Consider the following 19,763-nt stretch of genomic DNA (forward strand, 5'->3'; position numbering starts at 1 on the left):
ACAGTGGATCACTTCCTGCTGTTCTGCCGCCGATTCTCTTCTTTGAGGAGGCGCCTATTAGAAAATCCGTTTCACCAGCTGGGTCTGCCTGTGTCCTCTGAGGTTGTTCTTTCCTTTGGCGCTACTTCGCTTGGACGAAGCAACAGGAGTGCGCGCTGTGCAGTTCAAAAATTTCTTTTAGAAACACAGCGACTCCCATGCTAATATTATTTTTTTTTTCTATTTGTTTTCATTTTTCTGATTCTCAAACTTTTAATTTATTATTATTATTATTATTATTTTTTCTGTCTCTCTTTCAGTCAATACAAAATTGAACCATTCCATATGTTGCATTCAAATTTGCACATAATGCCGTCCTCCCATCTTCGATCTCCCTGCTAACAGGTCCCCTTTCGTTGCGTCGTCCAATCTGACAGCCTATACCCTATTAATACTCCTTTACCTCTAAAACTCTTAATCATTCAAACAGTTCACCGCCTGTGTCTTGGCCACTCCCCCGTAGTGGGTATGTGCCATTCTACTTGATGCCAACAACCAACCAACCAACCAACCCGGAGCCTCCCGCGCATCCGCAGACGCGTCTGTAGCCTTCATCAGCTGTGCCGGAACATCCTGGTCGCCATTCACACGCTGCCGGAGTGGAAGGCTCTCGCGCAGCGCTTCTCGGAACGCGCCCAGCGCAGGGCCTTGATCTTCTCCATCGTCCGCTTCAGCGGCTGTGCGGTCAACTCCTCCCTCCAGCGCCACTTCTCCGATGCGGATCACCCGTCCTACTGGGTGACCTGCACGCTCGACCGAAAGAACTACATGGCCGTCAGGTGAGGGTTACTACTTCGAGGGGCAGTGTGGTAGATAGGCTTCCTTCGGTACGCAAGGGTGTGGCTCAGTTTAACTGCTGTAGGGCGCACCAGATAGATTGTTGGCGTCAGCATAACAAAGCGAAGGGGCCGACATCTGCCACTTTCACCTGCTGCCTAACGTCGTGCGGGTACGCACGACGTTAGGCAGCGTTCCCTACCACTTCCAGCACCTCACTACCATTTGTGAACAGCTTTTCCTTTTCGAGACGGTTGCACATTACTAAGATTTTCTGCATGTTAGTTTTAAAACGTAACGTTCTGCTCTGCCTGTATAGCTCATTGATCATGCTTTGCAGCTCATCTACTAAGTGACTTAGCAAGGGAATGCCATCAGCGAGGCGCAAATTACTTAGATATTCTGCATTAACTCTTATCTCCAACTGTTCACAACTGCACCGAATACGAGTGTCATATGCGGGTTGATTGTTTAGCTTGGCCTGTGTTCGTAGGTGCTTCATAGATGCTACACGTCTCGCGTCTTCGCACAGGTAGTGCTCCACTAACGGACAGATCTCTCCTATTCTGGCTGCAGGGCAGACAACCACCGCCTCGATCAGCTTCTGGATGACGATGACTTCTGGCAGTGGGTTCGCCTCGACCACAGACACGTCCTCTCGGTGCTGGCCGTTGCCATCAACGCGCCCGGCTGCCTGTTGCACCTCGTCACGCTCTTTCCCGACGACGGTCTTCAGCACTTCGCCGGCGTACTCGCTGTTAGAGCCTTGTGCATTCGGGAGCCGCATCTGTGGAAGTTCCTCCAGCAGCTTTGCTCGGCGCTGCTCTACCTGCGAGGTCCGTACACGAGTGCAGAATTATTACTTGTGTAATGATAAAATGTGTGATAACATCAATTCCAAGCAGGATAAGTCTACCGGTTAAGAAATGCATCGCCTATTGACCTCCGCTCATTACAGTTCTGAGCTTGACAGAGCCGCTTTTTTTCAACCGCTTTCCTAATCCTACCGATCCCTACTAATTTGCAGCCTTGCACCGTTTCTTTTTGATTAATATTCCCTCAATTTTTCCATAAAACCACCGATGATCTTGCAAAGAACAACGGATTGACGTAGAAAAAATTGGAGAGGGCACTTAAGCTCCAATGCTATTACGCGAAAACATTGATGGGTTAACGCCTATTTATGCAGAAATCGCCACTCTCGACTTTACATTTATAGACCGGAGGGAGTCCTCGTGGTACACCTCGCGCAGTGTGTCGCAGTTGAGCGATTATTCTACGATGGCAGGTGCTGCTATCAGTGATGATTGTACGACCCGAGTTGCTCCTCCTGGGCTACATATCGCGACAAATCATTAATTCAACTGCCACCTGCCACGATGGTCAGTGTCCTCACAATCCAGTGCGCAGGCTGTGATGACGTCACAAAGTCACGTAACCAAGGTTGCCAACCCAGGTTGCTTCACCGTGGGTTTTTCGCTCGCAACGCCGACACCGACGCCAACGATGACGCCGGATTTTTCTGCCCAACGGAAACCTAAAAGCTGTGGTGTTAAAAGGAGGAACGGACCCAAAAAATTGCGCAGCGTAGTGTTTATGTGGTGGCTCCTATCTTTTATAAGTCGGTACGCCGTTCTTTTGACGAATGAAAAACTGTCGTTCCCAACGCTGCATGTTCTTCGATTCGCAGTTTATATGCAATGCCCCGTGTTCAGTATTTCAGCGCCATTGTCACCACGCGCTGATGTGCATATTACGTACAAATCCCAAGACGTAGGGATGCATGCGCTTAAAAGCCATGTTGGCAGGATATTTGAGCAGAGTTTAAAAATACACATGGTATATTTAGATCTGCTAGTTCGAACCGGGTAAATAGGGGTTATCAATGTCTTGCACGAAGTCGGGGTATCCAGACAGGCCACATTTTGTTGAAGGCAACAAGCAAAAGAGAGCCGTGTACTGAGTGGCCCTTCTGCATTAATGAAACCCAGGTTCTCGAAATTGAACTGGAACACACTCCTCTAACGGTGACTGTTTCTTTCATCCTATTTCACCCCACCTTTATCTCTTACCTCAAAGTCACTTCTGGTTTCCGCAGTAATTCTGACATTTTGCGATTATTTTTCTAACCAGAAAACTAATTTTCTGTAAATTCAGCCCTCGCGGTATGGTGTTGAAACCTGAGGAGGTAGATTTTGTCCAAAGAAAAAAAAGTGTTGGCGCGATTGTGTTCCAGGACTTTAACCAATATAGATATTTGAGCGTGCTCGTGCATCTCCATGATGATATACGTAGTGCGAATGGACAAGGACAGAAAGAACGCACGCATATATGGCGCTGTGTCATTCTGTCTTTCTGTCCTTGTCTCATGCAGTATGGATTTCATACTCCACAGCTTCTAGTTTGCGTTCGGAAGCTCACTAATACAAACGCATTGATGTGTGAATGAACGGAACGAAAACTGCGTAAGAACCTTAGGTTTGGTTGAAAGGCTCTTCATCCTGAAGCAGTTGGAGGCAGTCGTATGGATTCTAAGAGTTTACAACTCTCTTTCGAGAAGAGAAGAGGTTCAGGAAAAACAACCGGCTCGTTTGTAACTTTTCCCTCCGATCTCTTCGCGCGACACCCACGACTCAGGTGAGGGCCTCAAGGTGGAGCCCTTCGACTTCTTCAACGTGTATCTGCGCCACACCGACGTGGTGCTCAACAACGGCCTCCTGTGGAACCGGCGACGCTTTCAGGCCACCTCGCTGCCGGACTCCCTGTGGTCCCTCCTGCTGAGGCCGGAGGACGACTTCGCCGCCGCCTACGCGGCGGTGTGCAACGGCGACCAAGCGGGACCCTTCTGCTTGGCCGTCGTTGTAGCGCAGCTGGTCGTCCTGTCGCTGAACGACGATTCTACGATTGCGCCAGATCGTCGCGCTATCCCCGGAAGTGCCGGGGAGGTTCGTCGTATGCACGGGATTGAGCTCTCCCCGTCACCCTGCGCCTACACTCAGCAGCTGTTCTCCACGCTGTCTGAGTTGCTTCGAAGTCCGCAGCCGACCCTGGAGTCTGTGTCGGACAGGACTGGAGCGATGTACTCGTCGATGATGCCCGTGGACGCCAGTTGCTAATCTATTTGTGGCTGTATCATTTCTAGAGCCCAAATGGATTACTTTTTCTGCAATATGGATGCATCATATGGAGAAATAAAGCACTGAAAAGTTTAGCAAGAGAGCAGTCCGAATGCCCGCTTTTCCGCATAACGACTGTTCCAAGCAATAAAAAAAAAGGCATTCGTTCACCGCCTTCCATACCGGACATGTTTAACCACTGAAGGACTTACAAGGTGTCTGGCTGAGCACATCGCTATATTTATTTCTTCATTCTTTCAATGGGTCCTTCGATTCGCTAATATAGTAGCTGAAGGGCCTTCTGTACCATAAAAAGCTTACTCTAATCTATACAAGATGAAGCTGCTACCATACAACGGCCTTAGCTTGCAAACATCTCTGATTCTAAATTCTAAAGAGAAATTTGCCTATATAAGAGCAGAAAGGGTACAAGCTGTCCTCTAGCGCCCTGCTCTCTATAAAAAAGGAGTGCTCTCGAGGAGTGCTTACTCCCTTTTTATACCATTCTGTTTAGAGTGCAGCGAGTCTGTTCAGTAGTGCGGCACTCCCGGAATCCGTTCTTGCATACCTGACGCACTTTTAATAATTTATTGCATCAGTGTGGTTTCAGAACGCACGGCAGTGTATAGAGTTTAATCCCGGCGGTTTTATTTTCCCATTGCGCCTGAACAGTAACTGGAGGGGGTGCAGAATGACTTTGTGCTCCGGTGCTGACGGGTCGAGCTTTACGTTCACGATCCTCACTAGGTCCATTTCAGGTATCTCCATGATGTCCGCAGTGTGATACCGAACAGACTTTTTATTTATTTATTTATTCAATAAACCCCTAAAGGCCCTCAATCGAGGGTATTACATAGGGGGGAGCGAAGACACACAACACAAAATAATATTGAGCAAACGCCAATGTGCTATACATAAGAACAGAAAGCACATGTAGAAAACAAAAGAAATAAACAAAAACCTGTAGTATACATTCTAATTCACGCACACAAAAAAAAAACAGATAGTGTTTTAGAGGCATAACAAACGCAGGAACAAAACAAAATAACAAAAAAAGCTGAATGCAGCATGTGGTACAATCAAATAGTGAAGCTAAACAGACATTTGGGTAAGAAGGTCCTGAAACTTATTAAGATCCCGTTCAGAAGCGATGTGTGATGGAAGATTATTCCAGTCAACTATAGTACGCGGTATGAAAGAGTTAGCAAACGAAGAAGTGTGGCATGATATGCGTTTAACTTTCAGCGGGTGGTCGCGACGTGGAAATTTCTCCGAAACTTTCGTGGAAACTTCACCAATTTCTTACGGTATGCGTCGTCACAAACGAGCCTCAGCGCTCAACCGGCAGCAGCTAGCTTGACGCTTTGCACTCAGTTGCAGCTACCATTTGAGTAAAATATTTTCAATTTCACATCACCAAAAAAGACTACAGGAGCACAGCACTGACATGCGCACCATTTCTCTGATGGGAAGGAGAGTGAGCAAACTGTTCAGCGATGAATCCGAGCGTGGACTTCGCAAGCTTGTAAGCGTGCGATGATGTGCGTTACCCACCCATCTTCCTCCTCCTCTGTCTGAGTGCCGGACGAGTTCTCATGGGGGAGCTATTAAACACTGGTGTGGTCACTTAGCCCCCCCCCCCCCCCCCCCCCCCCTTAAAGGTATGACGCGTAATCGTTCAAGGATCAATGACCATATATGCGGAATTAGTAATTCTCGGCTTTACGTTCACAGATGCCTCGCAGTCCTCATACCGATCCTGGCGCAGTGGCGAAGTGTTTAAGCGATTGGCCTTTTCCCTGCGGTCGGATGTGCTGTCACCGGTTTATGAGGCTCAAGTTCCATTTTTGCGAGAAGCCCCTCGCGACCAGTCATTAATCTAACTGCGACCTACCGCGCTGCACAGTTTGCTCACAATCCGATAGGCATGCTGTGAGTACTTCACAAAGAGAGCGACACTGGTGGCCCATTCTCCACAGAGAGCACAAAGGCCCACAAAATACTAATATTCTGTAACCTTCCCTTATCACTAATATGTGGTACAGCCCGCAGATTTCTTTTTGCTCTGTGCAGGGGCCGGCGACGTCCCTCTTGCCTCAATCGCAACACACTTTTTCTCCTCCTCTCGCTTGCCGTTGCCACCATAGAAAATCTCACTACTTAGTCGTTACCAATTTTTTTACACCGGAAATATTCGAGCACGGGCTGAGTCGGCTCCAACGTCTTGCCCCCAAACCTAGCCATATAATTTGGATCACCTTTTGGAATCTTTGAAACGGTTCAAACCCCTTAGATTTATGTTTTTACTTCGGACAGCCATTTTTACACTTCATTTCAAATGCGACGCAATTCCAATGCTTCATCCTGATCTTTGAAACCTCTGTCGACAAGTATTGCAATTTTTTGCATACAGGCAGCGGGCAGTTTTGTCTGAAAAATTATTTACTTGATTGACTCATCCGGTACATTGTCCATAGACGCAACATAGAATCACGTTGGGAATTTATGCCATATCGGGCGGATTAAAATCATAAGGCTTTATATTGCCCGCATCTATAAAGCATCCACAAAGCTAAAAGCTTCAACTTTTAAACGTGTACACCCCGCGGGCTCCATACGACACTTTACGGTACTTCAAAATGGCTTCGCCTCTCAAAGAAATAATTGTACACAGAATAAGAGCTCGAAAGTTGATTAATAGCCGAGGGATGGCCTCATAACCGGCCTCTTCATGACCAGGTGATGATTGCTTATTTGCGTCAGCGATGGAAACCAAAGGTTCTGTCCACGTCAGAAGCAGACTGAAAGGTACCTGAGTCTCGCATGGGTGCTCATAATAACATCTGGAAAGAAACGGAAGGATTCGAGCCGCTTCAACAAAGCTCATTCATCTATCTCTTTCTACGTTTTTGCGTATGCATGGATAGCTTACGGACAGCCTACGCACATGCTTGCGTGCTGCAGAAACACAATGGACAAAAAAATACGAAGTGTTAACGAACGGTAGAGACCACCAAAAAAGAAAGACTTTTTTAAAGCACAACAGCGGTTTTCATCCAGATAGGCCACCAAAGCGAAACCGGAGCAGACTTCGTTTTCTCACGCCTGACTCATGCACCAGCAGCTCACTGGAAGTCGAGAAAACAAAACTCGACGAATCCTGAATTTTTTGCGGGCAAGGAAGGAAGAATAATCGGCGCCTTAACCTGGTCAGTGCACTGTCGTGAAAACTGTGCCCAAACGCATCCCGGCGGCCTCGTCACGACAAGTGGAAGGAATGAAACTATTTCAGACTGCATACCCAGATTGTAGAAACCAAAAGCGGGGTAGGCAGTGCGCTGTGTACGCTCTATCACGCCGTCCTGTTTGTCAAGAAACTCATCAGGAGGAAATGTGAGTCGAAATTGCGAAAGAAATGTTTCAGGGACGGCGAATAGGGGAGTTCGGAATTTCGGCGCCGTCAAAGTTTGCGAGTTCCGAGGTTTCCACGCTTTGCCCTATACGTGCGTAAGATATTTGCGTAGCAGCGCTCTCAGGCTAACGCCGCCCATCCTGCTCCGTGTCTTTGCGCAAATCTAAGGCTTCTAGTGTGAACGGAACCAGCTGGGCACTCTTCAGCCGAGCGCCGATTGGCGGACGCGCGCCAGTTCCCTGTTTTTGCTCTGAATACCTGTTTGTCAACGCTTTTTCTCACGGCTTCCTGCGGAAAAAAACTAGGAAGTTAAATATAAAAATTCTACAAATACGTGGAGCTCCACGCAGTGCTGTTAGAGCAATTCTCGGGGAATATTGCTGATTAGGACAAGCAGAGCTGATGATAATGTGCGTGGTCTGGACATCCTTTTCAGTATCATTCATAGACAGTGGTGACTTTTAACCAGCGCACTTACAATTCAAGACTAGAATTAAAATCTCTCCTAGCTGAGTTGTCATAAACGTGAGAATGAATTTCAGAAGCAATCGCTCCGAGGATTACGCATGCAGTGCGAAACAAATATGCTTACTTGTATACTGGAGAGCTCTACGAATGCATGTAAGAAACAGGAAAACTGGAACGAAAATGTGATTGTATTACTGTCACAGCATCGCATCCATCCAAGGTAATGCGAAAAAAAAAAGGTTTTGTAACACGTGCTGTGCCTCAGCTGATAATAATATCAAATTGCATAGACAATCCGCACCAAATCAGTTTCACAATATTCGTCGCAATTCTCTGCTGCTGACCGAACGGCTTTGCAAGCTGAGGCATCTTATGACTCGTTTTTATACGCCATCTCTAAGTTTGGTACAAGGTTTGTTTTGAGCTAACGAACGATTCAGTTGATTTCTTTACGCTCCAAGGAACAAATAGTTTTACTACAGACAATCTCCTCGTATATTACTTAATCGAATAAGAAATATTTGCAACTAAACATAGAAAAAAGAAAAGCCACAAAAGAAAATGACAGGATGGTCACTACTGCGGAACGGGAGTTTCAAGGACAGCCGTTTAAGTATTTATACTTTATGAAGTGTTGGAACAGAGAATATGAGAGCGACATCATATCAGTGCAGTTCTAGTTCTAAGGAAAGGGTAGGAAATCGATTGCCCTGCTTGTGAATGAATCCATTTTCCACATTCCCGCTAGTGTGCTTAAACTGGCATTGTGTTTATCAATGTGTTTGTACTGAGTTCTTTATAGCACCATTTGCGAACAGAATTTGTACCGCTCCACGAGACTACCGCATGAACGTATCGCACTTTCCTGTCCATATAACCCCGTCCCTCCTCGTGAAGTTAAGCTCCAGCAATGCACTGTCAAAAGCCCTTTTTTTTTAATCTTACGTGTCCAGCATTTAACCAAGAAGGATTCTTATTATAATTGACTTCGAGAAATGCGATATTTTACGTTAAAGGCTCATACACTCGAAAAGGACGACAAAAATCCACTCCTTCGCTAATTAGGCCATGTGTTTGTAGTCGTGGTGTCAGAATATATCACTCTAGCCTGAGGCGCCTGCACGCTCTGATTTTGGCTAAAAGTTCTCTCGCTCTATGTCTTTGTGAAGAATAGAGCTATTTTGTTCATTACTGGATTCTGGCTCTCTTGCCGTCGACTACTGAGCGAAAATAGCTCGTATAATTGCTGCTTGACCAGCGTGAAATCATGCTGTTACTTAATCTTCATTCAAGGTTTCAAGCTTAGCCGAGGGTTAGGTAATGTTTCATACTCGGTGCGTCGGCACTGCGTTGTAAAAGCTATCGCCCTCTTTTTATCTTCCACGTCTCTTCATACTCCGCAGTCAAGTCTGCTACGCCTGAATTCGCGCCGTGCAAAAATACCTTAGCGTAATGTTGAAACGACAGTTACTTAAGCAAAGTTTCATCTACGCCAAAGTTTGTTTCTTTCGTAATTAGTCATGACAAGCGTAGGGTCAAAAGCAAGTGTACTTGGCGAAAGTACAAGTTTTCCGTGCAGGCAGGAACGACTCGTTTCTTACGCCTTCACAACTCCTGTATATGTTTTTTGGTCTGAAATAAAAAACTGATTTTTTCTTCTTGCATTTTTAGATGGGCACATGTTTTAATTGTTCTGTTCGATTAAATGGCGCATAAGTTCAGTGAACCAAGTGCACTTTTGGGCAGACACGCTCGAGGAGCGAATGCAGTATAAGAGGAAACATTACCTTGGGACGAGCGAATAGGGCACCATCGCTGCTCATGAGATCGAGACCGATCTAAACTACCGACCTTCCATCTCTTCAACTTTTGAATGCTAATTACTGCCACTGCCAAAGTAGTGGAAGAAGAAATGCATTCCAAGGATGCCGTTCAAGATAAGGTGCATTTATATTACAGCAAGAAGTAATCGCGACAAAAAAAAAGAAGACGCAAGGCGGGAAATCGCAGTGTCCCTCTTTCGTCAAAGTTGAGCTGCTTTAGCGGAAGGATGAATATCTCGAGCAATATTAAGGGACTCCAGTCCTCAGATGAAATGAGCGAATCTTGCGTTTAAAAAATCAAATGTATTAAAAGCGAGAAAAGTGGTCATACGCACTGTCTCCAGAGCAGGCCTCAGGGAAAAAGCGGTTGATTGAAAACTTATCTCTCGCGCTGGAACGGAGTTCCTACGTAGGAATCTAAGGTTTGGAAATTCTTGCCATAACAGAATAAAAAAAAATCTACACCACATGATCGGCACCTTCCCCTCGCGTACGTCGAATTCGATGAGTAGTTACATGCCGATTTCAAATTTTTATGCTGTCATTTTTTTTTTTCGCGAAAATTGCAGCGAGCACGAAATTCGCACGAAGCCTTGCCTTTCAAGCGCAGAGTCCCTGGAGAGTGTGGTGTGTAAAAGGCAGAAACTCAAGTGTGAAGAAAAGTCCTCTCATATGGCCGAGCGAATGAAGAGCATTTAAGTGTAGGGCGACGGGGAGAACTTTATTCAGAAGGCACCGAAAAATATGCGTATAAAAGTTGTACCGAAAAGCCCCTTTGATTTTTGTTGCCAAGATACTCATTGTCGTTGATACTCGTCAAGAGTAATACAATTTGACCAGGTGTCACTCTAGTTGAGATCTTTTGAACTTAGAAGAATAAATTTAAATGGCAAGGAGAAATGTATTTAATAGATTCACGTAGAAAACCTGCCATGTTATTGCCTGATAATTCGAAACTATTAATATTGATATGGGGGGGGGGGGGGGGTTGTGGCAGAGCTGGATGTTCAGCCTTTGTCAAAACATTGGAGTCCAGGGGGTTTGCTTCTAAGCACTATTGTGGCGCTCCTGTAGCACTAATAGAAGTGCTACGCATCGGAGGGAGCAGGACCAAAAATCTTCTTACCTTCAGAAGATTTGGTACGCTGAGGACGCATTACGAGCAAAGCAATGTGGCCCAGAAGCAAACCCCCTGGGCTTTAAACTTTTGACAAATGCTGTACGTTATTCGCGAGGTCCAACAACGATCCTCCGCGCCAAGCGTTGTGTCTGCAAGCGAGCTTCTCGCCTCGGCGTCGTCGTCTTTTTCCTTAACGATCACTGAGCGTCGCTGCTACGCCACAATTACCTCGCGGTGGAAAAACGGTATCCTTCAGACTTAGGGAACAAGCACAATATGCAGATCATGGTACGACTTGAGACGGTCAACGTGCATTGTTCCACAGTTGCGATGGCACTCATCCTGGAGTGCCGAAAGCGGTTCAGGTATGCAGTTCACAGGAGAGGTCTGGCAGCTAACACGACAGGAGTCTTGGTACTTTGAAAGCATTTTCATGGAGAGGTCGGGTAGAGCATATTTTAACAAGGCTTTTTTGCCTCGTTTCTGTTTATTGCTGTGGTGCGATTCATGTTCCGGTTAGTGTATCCTTAAAGGTGCAGTGAAGGGGAATCTGAACTCGTCTTTGTGCCGCGGCAACTCGATCTCCACGTTCCGACCATTCTTAGAAACTTCGACTTATAGCCCTGTGTGGCCGATTTCCCTAATTAAATCGAATTAACATCCGGCTCCCATCTTTACTTTTTGAATTCTCCCCGTACGGTGGGCGGAGTTCACCAACGCGTGGAGTGCCTTTCAGGCAGCTCCGTGGAGGCTTTGCTTTCGCTTTAGTTTGTTTTTTAGGTTTCCGTGAATAAATAGTTTCATTCGCAGGTAATACAGCCGCAAAATAAGCCCGCAGAAATAAAAATACACGCGCACTATTTGCTACTACGGATTACTACGTATTACTCCACCGATGGCAAAGCGGCAAGCCTCCACCGGACTGGGTGAAAGGCACTACACGCGTTGGTCGACTCCGCCCACCGTATGGGGAGCATTCGAAAAAGAAAAAAAGGCGCGAACCGGATGTTAATTCGATTTAATTCGAGAAATCTGCCACACAGGACAATAAATCACAGTTTCTAAGAATGCTCGGAACGTGTAGATTGAGATACCGCGGCAAAAAGACGAGTTCAGATTCCTCTTCAGTGCACCTTTAAGCTGTTTGTCTATTGGCTGTTGTGCGCTTCTTGTCGCACTTTATCTATCCACGGACTAGCATGGAGTTTTCAGGAAAAATTCGCATTTATTCCTAATTTGTGCCGTTTGTTTTTTCCTTTTTCGGTGTGTAATTTCTACACCCGACACCGTGTAACAGGAGCCTCTCTATTGCTCTCAAAGCACTTGCAACGCACAAGAAAGAGCGTGACTTTTTTTTTCCTGTCACGGCGTCCGATCCAATAACTTATAATACAAACAGCGGTGGTTTTACCCTTGCTTGTGCAGTCCGCACTGAAAGAAGCGCAGAGCGGAATAGAAAAGTAAACCTTCAGCTATTCCGCTTTTTCTCGGCTGCCTGAGCACAAACTACTTTCCTTTTTTTTTGTATAAACTATACGGTCTTTCAAATAACCTTGACATTGAGCAAAAGATAAAATGTGCTTGTCTCGGCTTTACTTCTGCGTGCTTCCGGAGGCAGCTTAAAGGAAGGAATACGCGTCTCGACAACAAAACCACTTTTGTATTTTATGTTCCCACAGCAGCCGAACGGTAATGGGGTGATTTCGCCCAAGCTTTTTTTCACTTTCACCATCTGTCAGAGCGGCACGAACGGCGCAGTCCGTTCCATGCAAGCGCGCCTCCCGTCTTTTTGTGATGTCCGCTGTGAGCGAGTGCCGTATATCATCGTCCACTTTCGTTCGGCCTCAGCCGGAAAACTCAGACACAAGCACACACGCTGAACTGCGCGGCGGCGGCAGTGACGGTGAAGCTGTGTCCATTTAGTCGTGAGCTCCGGACAGGGAGCGGCGTCATGTCACCCTCCTTTTCGCCGGCAGCAAGACAAGAAATGATGGCGCTGTCTCGAGCACCTACAAGTTCCTCACCGTGCCAGCCATACTCGCTTGCAAGCCGCTCATTATCCGACACATCCCCGCAGAATCAGCCTGATGTGTCTCCGAATTCGACACACTATGTTAGAGATTGTCGCAAGACATCCAGCTATGCCGCTACATGCTGGAGTGTTTAACGTTGTTAGTTTGGCCCCAGCTTCGTTCCACGTTATGGTCTGTGAATGAGGAGACAGCATCACAATCTGGGAAACTTCCTCAATGAATTGTGTGCGGAAGCAGGACTGACCAAATTAGTGGCACCACATGCGGTCTCCATATCTGTTTCTCTGAGGTGCAGTCATATCCCATTTTTTCGAAATGCAGATTTATTTTCCTTAAAGGGCAACTGCGCCACTTTTGGAGAATTCCGCGATACTCAAGGATTCAAATCTATATAGGCTGTAGGTAAAGCATGCTAAGTTATCTTGCACAACCATTTAAAATAGTGACGTAATCAACGATTAAATTTTGCGCTTCTCCTCAAAGCGACAAAGGAGTGCGGGGAAGTTTAGTCTGACGTCACGGAAGGTATGATTTCAAATTACCGCTGCCGTCAGCCACGCCCTGACGTGCCTCTTCGGACGCTGCCAAGCAACGTTCGGCGGGCTTTGCCTTTGGTGGCTTTAGTTTTTTTCCTTCAAAGCAGGCGTTTATGAGTTGAAAATGTACCGATACCTTCGATTACCACATCATGCGTCCCCCACTTAGCGTTGTGCGATGCGGAGAAGCTTAAAGGCCATCGCAATTTTATTTGGTGATTACGTCACCGTTTCAAATGCTAGGCCAAAACCACTTCGCATACTTTACCTGGAAGTTTCACACATTCGACCCTCTTAAGCTCGTCCATTTCTAAAACCTATGCAGTTGCCCTTTAACACAAGGTCCTCCTCGGCAGTGAAGGCTGGTCGCCTATGAGGCACGAGGAACTCTCTGGATTTGTTGCGAGTGACATTCCGCTTGACCGTGTGCGAGAAAGTGTGCAATGTTATTCCTGTTGTACGACGACAAATTGGCCGTGAAGAAAAGTGGCTTGCGTGTGATAGCCCTCATATCATTTAAAAACAACCACACTTATATGCGATGATGACAACGTTTTCACTTCATTTGCTCCCATGCTGCCAAACAACACAAAATTTGGTTGTCATTACAAACATTTCTGTTGTTACTACAAGCTTTTTGTGAAGAACATTACAGGAAATCTATAGCGCCGACAGAAACATTTCGGTTGTGTTTGGCGACTGGGAAGTCAGCAAGTTTTAATACTGAACTCTCAATATTGATAAACCCGGTGCACCTCGTAACCCCCGGTACAAAAGATTTAGCAGCAGGAATTTTGTTCCTAACACCGAAAAGTTTCTAGTCATGGACTTTAAATGCAAGAAATTTCGCGGATAGATCCGCAAAAATCTTGTATTCAGTGTGGGGCATTTAAATAGAAAAGCTCCTGCTAAACCGTAGTCTCATTATTTGATTTTGCTTGCAATGTAGTGGTGATGGAAATAAAATGTTTCAGTCAAGATAACCAAGGGCATGGTTGCTGCTATCTTAGATGTCCGCTCAATTTTATTCGAAATAAATAGCAATGTTATTAGGCAACCTCCCTCATTAGTTAGCTACCGAAATATTTTGCAAATATTTTGTGATATGAAAGTATGTGTTTCCACAAACACAGTAACAGATGACCTCCAGATCTAAATGGCCGCGGTGATTTGTTCTTAGATAGTTGCGTGTCTTTCTCATCGTTGTTAGAACTAATAGTATTACTTCGACGTCATAAAATGCACACTGCTTTTATTAGTGCTCTAATCTTTACACCCAGCGATCTCCTCTCACATCATCGCTCTGGTTAATATATCTCCTGAGGAGTTCTAGCGTCGGTGCCACGGTGAAGGACCGTTTTGCTGTGCAATTTATGTTAAAAGTCATTCCCGCCGGCGTTCGGCAGAATGTGAGTTGCTGGTTCAACTCTCCTCAAACTGACCCCATTCCACACACCTGTGCAAACGATTTCGAGCGTTCCGTGCCAATTACCCGCTTTCTATACTCCCTTGTCCTCCCGTAACCTTCTTTCCTCACAGTTCTCTGCTCCCGCCTTCCTTTCTCAGAGCTTCGCAACGAATCGGCGGAGCGTCGTTGGGGGTCACTCTCTTCCTTCCCACTTTAAAAGGGGGACGAAAGAAATCGGTATGTATTTACTCCTTCGCTCTCCTTCTCTTCGGTGCCGTGCCAGCCTCGAGAGTTTGAATTAAACCCACTCCACCGCACCTCCATTGAGGTTCCCAACGCAATTCCACCGGTGACCTCAATACCGAAACTCTCCGGCACTTTCTTCTCGCACCTCCTGGCTTAAAGGGCTTGTTTACCAAAACATGGCTTCTCGGCTCGCAAAAACCGAGTAGGGTGCCCTTACTAGGTGACCATCCTTGCACTGGCACCAACAACGGGGGCAGCTTGGGAGAGGGTGGCCTGTACTCTTTCACTGCAATCTCGCCTTTCGGAGTTGCTCTACAGCAAACCAAATGGGATTCAATATTCAAAGAGTCCAAAGTGAAGTTTCACTGCCGCCATTTTACCGGCGTTCAATAGCTACCGTGTTTCCTCCAACTTACTGGGTGTATGGAATTATTCCATTTAGATCTTCTTTTGAAAGCCATGAAAGATATTGCGATGCAGACTGCAGTGTGGGCTGTGAGGCAAGGCGGAAATTATTTGCGTGATAGAGGATAGAAAAAGGCGGTTTAAACCTTAAATTAACGAAACAAATTTATGAGGACTTGTTTTGTGGCGCAAGAAGTTATTTCGGAATTGCAGGCCGTCCTTATAGAAGGGAAGATAAGCTTTTTAAAATGTCGGAATAGGCATTGTGGTTGGAGACACAGAACCTCAAAAACAGTATTTTGAAAACTCATTAGGTTGGCCTTCCCATGTTGCACGCTGATCGAATGGCGTCGTTAGAATAATTAATGCCGCCAATATTTCTGCAGTTCGAGTGTTTTATGACGTAGAAGTTACGGCTTTATGTCTGTCTCGACAACACGCACAACGTGTATATTTGATGACTATGAAACGGAAAAACCAACTTGAGCGTTCAGAAATCTCTATTTAACGAAGTGGAGAGCAGCACGAGAGCACATATTCCACTTCGTTCCATCCTTTTCATAACCACTCGCTCGCTCAGAACACCCCGCTCCTTCCTGTGGCGGGAAATAGGCCTAACGCCTGATCGCTTCGCCGCTGGCTGTGAATAAGTTCGCGCCAGAATTTCCTAACAGGTGGCCCCCCTAAAGATGCAGTTGCAACAAGCATAGTTTTGGCGAAAAGCAATTTTCGTCATAGAAAGCATAACATATGAGAGCTTACGTACACAATCAACTAGGAGATTTTGAGCCGGACCGCTTCAGAAAGAACATGGTGGGCAGAAGCAGCTCCCACACCGGAAGTGGGCGCTTTCCAATAGTACGTGTTGGCGGCGCCACAGAAGCTTCCTCTACTTAGCAAAGCTGATCTATGGCTTGAGTGCGGCAATGAGCGAAGCGCTGCCCTCACGCAGTCTAAGCTTCCATATTTGTACAAAACATAGCACGTGCTTCATACTCCATCACCCACCCTTCCGTTCCAAGGATTCAAAACTTTTACACCCGCTTTGTATTTACTGCACACGACCAGTATTATTCGCAGCATATGGTTCCTTCTTATATATTGATTTTTTGCTCCTAGCACCTTGTTTGGCCATGTTATTGGTTGAATGTTCCGTTAGGTTCTTCTGTCAATAAAGCACAGAAGTACGATCGAAAAGCAAACGGGAACCAAACCGGGAAGAAAGAAGATACGAATTGAACAAAGGTAGGTGGTCAGTTGGAGGAATGAGGCAAGCGTGGCTGTTGAGTGCTCGCATCGTACCATGCATTCCTTTCCGAATGAATGCAGGTCGTATCTCTCGCTTTTCCGCGAACAGCCGCCATTCAGGACCCAGAGAACACTCGCGTCAGCAATGACACTTGTATTCCATTTGCATTCCATAGCTATATATATATTATTATTATTATTTATTTTACCCTCAGGGCTTACAAAAGCATTGTAGAGGGGAGGGCAGAAATACAAATGACACTCTGCAATTTTGTTAGAAAGAGGGAAAAAACAATAATAAGGAGAAAATAAAGGCATCAACAACTGCGAAAAAAAAGAACAAAACAAAAGATCTAAAGCACACGGGTAGGTTGCAAATACACAATAGTTTGGTTGAACAGAAAGCAGCGTATGCATGAGGCAATGAGGCAAACAAGCATAAGAGCAAAACCCATCACACGTGCGCCTCAAAGGAAGTGAAGAAGATAAATCAGCCGAGTGATGACGTCGTAAAACGCAGCCCCGTCCGAATCCACTCTAAATTACGCGCGGGAAAATTTTCGGTTGAGGGCGCTTTGCCACGCCACAGAGCGTAGGTAGCGCAGTGCTAAATACGAGCGTGAACGAAAAAAATAACAGAAACAAAAACTTCAGAACGCAAGCGGAATGAAAGTAAAAAAGAAATAAATTTAGAAAGGCATTGGAACGCATTACAAGACTTTTTTTTTTCTCGTGAAATAGTGAGAGACAAAGATACGACGGCACAGTTGTAATGGCCCGAGAACGATTCCTAGCGTTCGCCCCGGGATGGTTTGAGCAGTTAACGGGCGCCTCTAACAGTCTTGCGGTCATTTGCATTCCCTTTTGGTACAGTCGGTTGGCAGAGCTGTTGGTAGTTTCAGTGAAGATTGGCTGGTAGTTTCAGTGAAGATTAGGAACAAATGCAACAAGTCCAAAAGATTATGCGAAGAACCAAAGAAGCTGTTGCGGAGGCGTGCTTTGCAGCTTTTTTTTTTATATCATTTTTACAAATCTCAAAAGCTGGTCTTTATTTTTATCGCGAAAAGACGCATGTAAAAAGAACGTTGTTCCTTACTTTTTCCTCTAGAAAGTGATAATTTAGAAGCGAGCATAACGAAGCCCAGACTCTTTGCTTTTCCTTATTTAAGGTGTTTGGGATTAAAAGCAGAGACAGTAAGATGGCATGTAAGGTATTCCTTGCTGTATATTTCCTAGGAAGTGTTGTATGGGGCCTGCTGAATGCCAGGGGCGCTTGTAATGATTGATAGTGTGTATCAAAGTGCATCACGCCATTAAAAAGGGCGACCATTCGTAATAAAGGCGCTCAGTAGCATTTATGCAGCGCGTGGTTGCGTCGACCGTGGGACTCATTATGCATGCCGGGGGCGAAATGGGATGCGAGAGGAATCAGAAACCTCTTCCTGTAAAAGTGGAGAACGCACGGTGCTCCTTTCTCTAAATGTTTTTCTTGCTCAAGGTAATGCACAAAGTAAAGTAGAAGGAACCTGCTCCGCGGAAAACTTTTGGCGTGCAATGAAATAAGTAGGGGCGGGGCCATTAAACGCGAATAATTAAAAGTAAGGTGTGAGGGTAATAACACGAGGAACATGTATTCCGTGCACGTTATAGCATACTGACAGCCCCATCTGATGCCACATGGCAAGATACGGAAAGAAAGAAAGAAAGAAAGAAAGGAAGAAAGAGAGAAAGAAGGAAAGAAAGAAAGAAAGAAAGAAAGAAAGGAAGAAAGAAAGTAAGAAAGAAAGAAAGAAAGAAAGAAAGAAAGGAAGAAAGGAAGAAAGCAAGAAAGAAAGAAAGAAAGAAAGAAAGGAAGAAAGAAAGAAAGAAAGAAAGGAAGAAAGAAATAAAGAAAGAGAGAAAGAAAGAAAGGAAGAAAGAAAGAAAGAAAGAAAGAAAGGAAGAAAGAAAGAAAGAAAGAAAGAAGGAAAGAAAGGAAGGAAGAAAGAAAGAAAGAAAGAAAGAAAGAAAGAAAGAAAGAAAGAAAGAAAGAAAGAAAGAAAGAAAGAAAGAAAGAAAGAAAGAAAGAAAGAAAGAAAGAAAGAAAGAAAGAAAGAAAGAAAAAACTTGCACTGCATACGCTTTTATAAGAAATAAACATTTATGGGGTGAAACTGCTCTCTTCTTTTGGGTACTTCCTCGGAAGGAGTTGTCGCAATCACAGCTACTAACGACGAGAACCCGCCTTCAAATTCGGAACTCGTGAAGCTGTTGGAAGTATAAAGATTCAGTGAAAATCAGCGCAGGATAATGACACAAGAATTCATTTGCAGCATTAATATGGGCCTTTCTCTTGTAGTGGGCGTAGTCGGGCTAATGATTATGATTATTTGGCAGACCTGTAGATTTACTGCTTACAGAACTCAGTGCATACAGATACCACAGCCATCTTTGAGGTGAGTTACTACTCAACTCGTCGGATACTAGGGCAGCATCAGTCGTGCCGGAACATCGGCCATGCGTAATACTATTGATACAGCAAGCCTTAGCATACCATGTATACAGGGTGTTTTACGTAACTTGAGACAAGTAATAAAAAAAAAGCATGGCATGGCATCTGCGTGAGGTGAAAGACATATTACTTTCGCCTTGAACTACACAACTTCACTGTTTCTCTTTTTAGTTTGCCTTTTCTCTGTGGTGGCTAAATGAAAGCTCTCCGTCAAGGCACGCCTTTTCGGGATTCCGGAGTATTGTACTGACGCACTTTCAGGAGAATGGCGACAGCAGCGTCAGCCGCTGTCGCGCGCAGGATTCATGCATTCAAAATACGTATAGCAGCGCTACAATGTGGCAGCACATGCGGGCAATCACGTGTTTTTTATTCAATATTCATTGCCTGTATTTAAATGCTACAAAAATATTTCATAGGGTGCGCGCTGCTACAAAAAACTGTATAGGTCGTTTCCTAACGTACTTACAACCCAGCGAAACGCACTTGACACTGAAGCAAATGTTACAGTTTTTTCAAAATTAGTTTTAGCTAAAGAAATAATTCAAAATAATTTCAACATACCGTGCGGAACGCTGCACGACAGGAAGCAATATACCGTTGGTTTCACACAAATCCTTGGCTAAAGTTACGTGAAACAT

The 19,763-nt window shown here is 45.3% G+C and overlaps 1 protein-coding gene across 1 annotated transcript in view; it reads left to right on the plus strand.

Moving 5' to 3' along the window:
* LOC149332265 (uncharacterized) overlaps nt 1–3,932 on the plus strand; it is a 29,002-nt gene extending 25,070 nt beyond the window's left edge. The window contains exons 2-4 of the mRNA XM_089557497.1: nt 558–818; nt 1,393–1,652; nt 3,454–3,932. Coding sequence (XP_089413623.1) covers nt 558–818; nt 1,393–1,652; nt 3,454–3,932 — 1,000 coding nt within the window. The remainder of the gene's footprint in view (nt 1–557; nt 819–1,392; nt 1,653–3,453) is intronic.
* The last annotated feature ends 15,831 nt before the right edge of the window (nt 3,933–19,763 follow it).

This window comes from Amblyomma mixtum, chromosome 8, assembly GCF_055824585.1.
Source record: "Amblyomma mixtum isolate Tamu chromosome 8, ASM5582458v1, whole genome shotgun sequence".
Lineage (NCBI taxonomy): Eukaryota > Metazoa > Arthropoda > Arachnida > Ixodida > Ixodidae > Amblyomma > Amblyomma mixtum.